General features: G+C 24.6%; 1 protein-coding gene across 1 annotated transcript; it reads right to left on the bottom strand.

The window, feature by feature from the left end:
• Positions 1–105: 105 nt before the first annotated feature.
• LOC108720162 (glyoxalase domain-containing protein 4) lies at positions 106–736 on the bottom strand (the record flags this gene model as incomplete). The annotated part of the gene is made up of 2 exons (XM_018448703.1): positions 106–261; positions 471–736. Coding segments are annotated over 2 exons (422 nt in total), but the record flags the coding sequence as incomplete, so codon positions are not given.
• Positions 737–1,069: the final 333 nt, after the last annotated feature.

The following is a 1,069-nucleotide window of genomic DNA, read 5'->3' as shown; positions in this document are numbered from 1 at the left end:
TAATATACAAAATTTATTAATAACAAATCATATTAAATACTTAATCACAGTAATTATAAATTTAATAAAAAATTAAAACGAATTAAATATTATGTGTACACTCACCAATATCTTCAAATTCAAGTTTGACTTGATCTTTGCTATAACCCATCAACACACTTTTATCTTTCCTACCAAATATTTGTAATCCCAAAATATCCTTCCAATAGGTAATGGTACGTTCAAGATTGGAGCTGGATAGAGTAACTTTTTCTACTGGATCTATTCGAAACAGCCAATATTTAAAAAAAAAATAAGTTTTGCTAAAAATGTGATACTGTAATTATTTTCTTTTTCATGACCATTTTATAACTCTTATTCTATAAATTATTATTACTGTAATATCACAAACTGATTTATACAATTTTAACTTGAAAGTGATCGTTGTGCCAATATTGTTAAAAGTATAGACTGACTTTCTTTATATTTACCACTGTTAGTAGGAGATTGCTCATTAACAATGTAATATTTATATCCACCAGGTGCCTGTACTACAAATTTTCCATCTTCTTCATGTATTGGCCAATTATTTGCACGTGCTTTTTCAATCACATCTTTTGAACGTATAGTGATAGCTTTGAAATCGTTTCCAGTTTCATATTCTTTAATCCCGTAATTATATGTCAACTCAATGACAAAATGTGTATCCTCGGGGCCATATCCTATCATTGTTTTGCTCCAACGATTTGCATATGGTCTATAAAAGAAATGTATTTACAATGTTACAAAATTTTAATGTTTTATATGAATAAGGAATGTGATTCATTTGATACTAACAAAAAAAAGATATAGCATAAAATATAACACAAAAAATATAATACAAAATAAATTGTATTGTAAATAATATTGTAGATTATGTTAGATTAATTCTAAATGTGCAAATATCAACAGGTTGAAAGGAGCCGTTTGATATTAGAAAAATTTAAAAGCAAATACATCATATATATAATGATAAAAAAATAAAAATCAATAAATATATATATATTTATTGTTACATTTAATATTATATTAATAATTAATATAAAAGTTC

The sequence above is a fragment of the Mycetomoellerius zeteki genome, unplaced genomic scaffold, assembly GCF_001594055.1.
Source record: "Mycetomoellerius zeteki isolate Tzet28-1 unplaced genomic scaffold, Tzet1.0 C4367936, whole genome shotgun sequence".
Classification (NCBI taxonomy): Eukaryota; Metazoa; Arthropoda; class Insecta; order Hymenoptera; family Formicidae; genus Mycetomoellerius; species Mycetomoellerius zeteki.
Note: the sequence above shows the minus strand (reverse complement) of the source record. Positions and strands in the feature narration are given on the sequence as shown.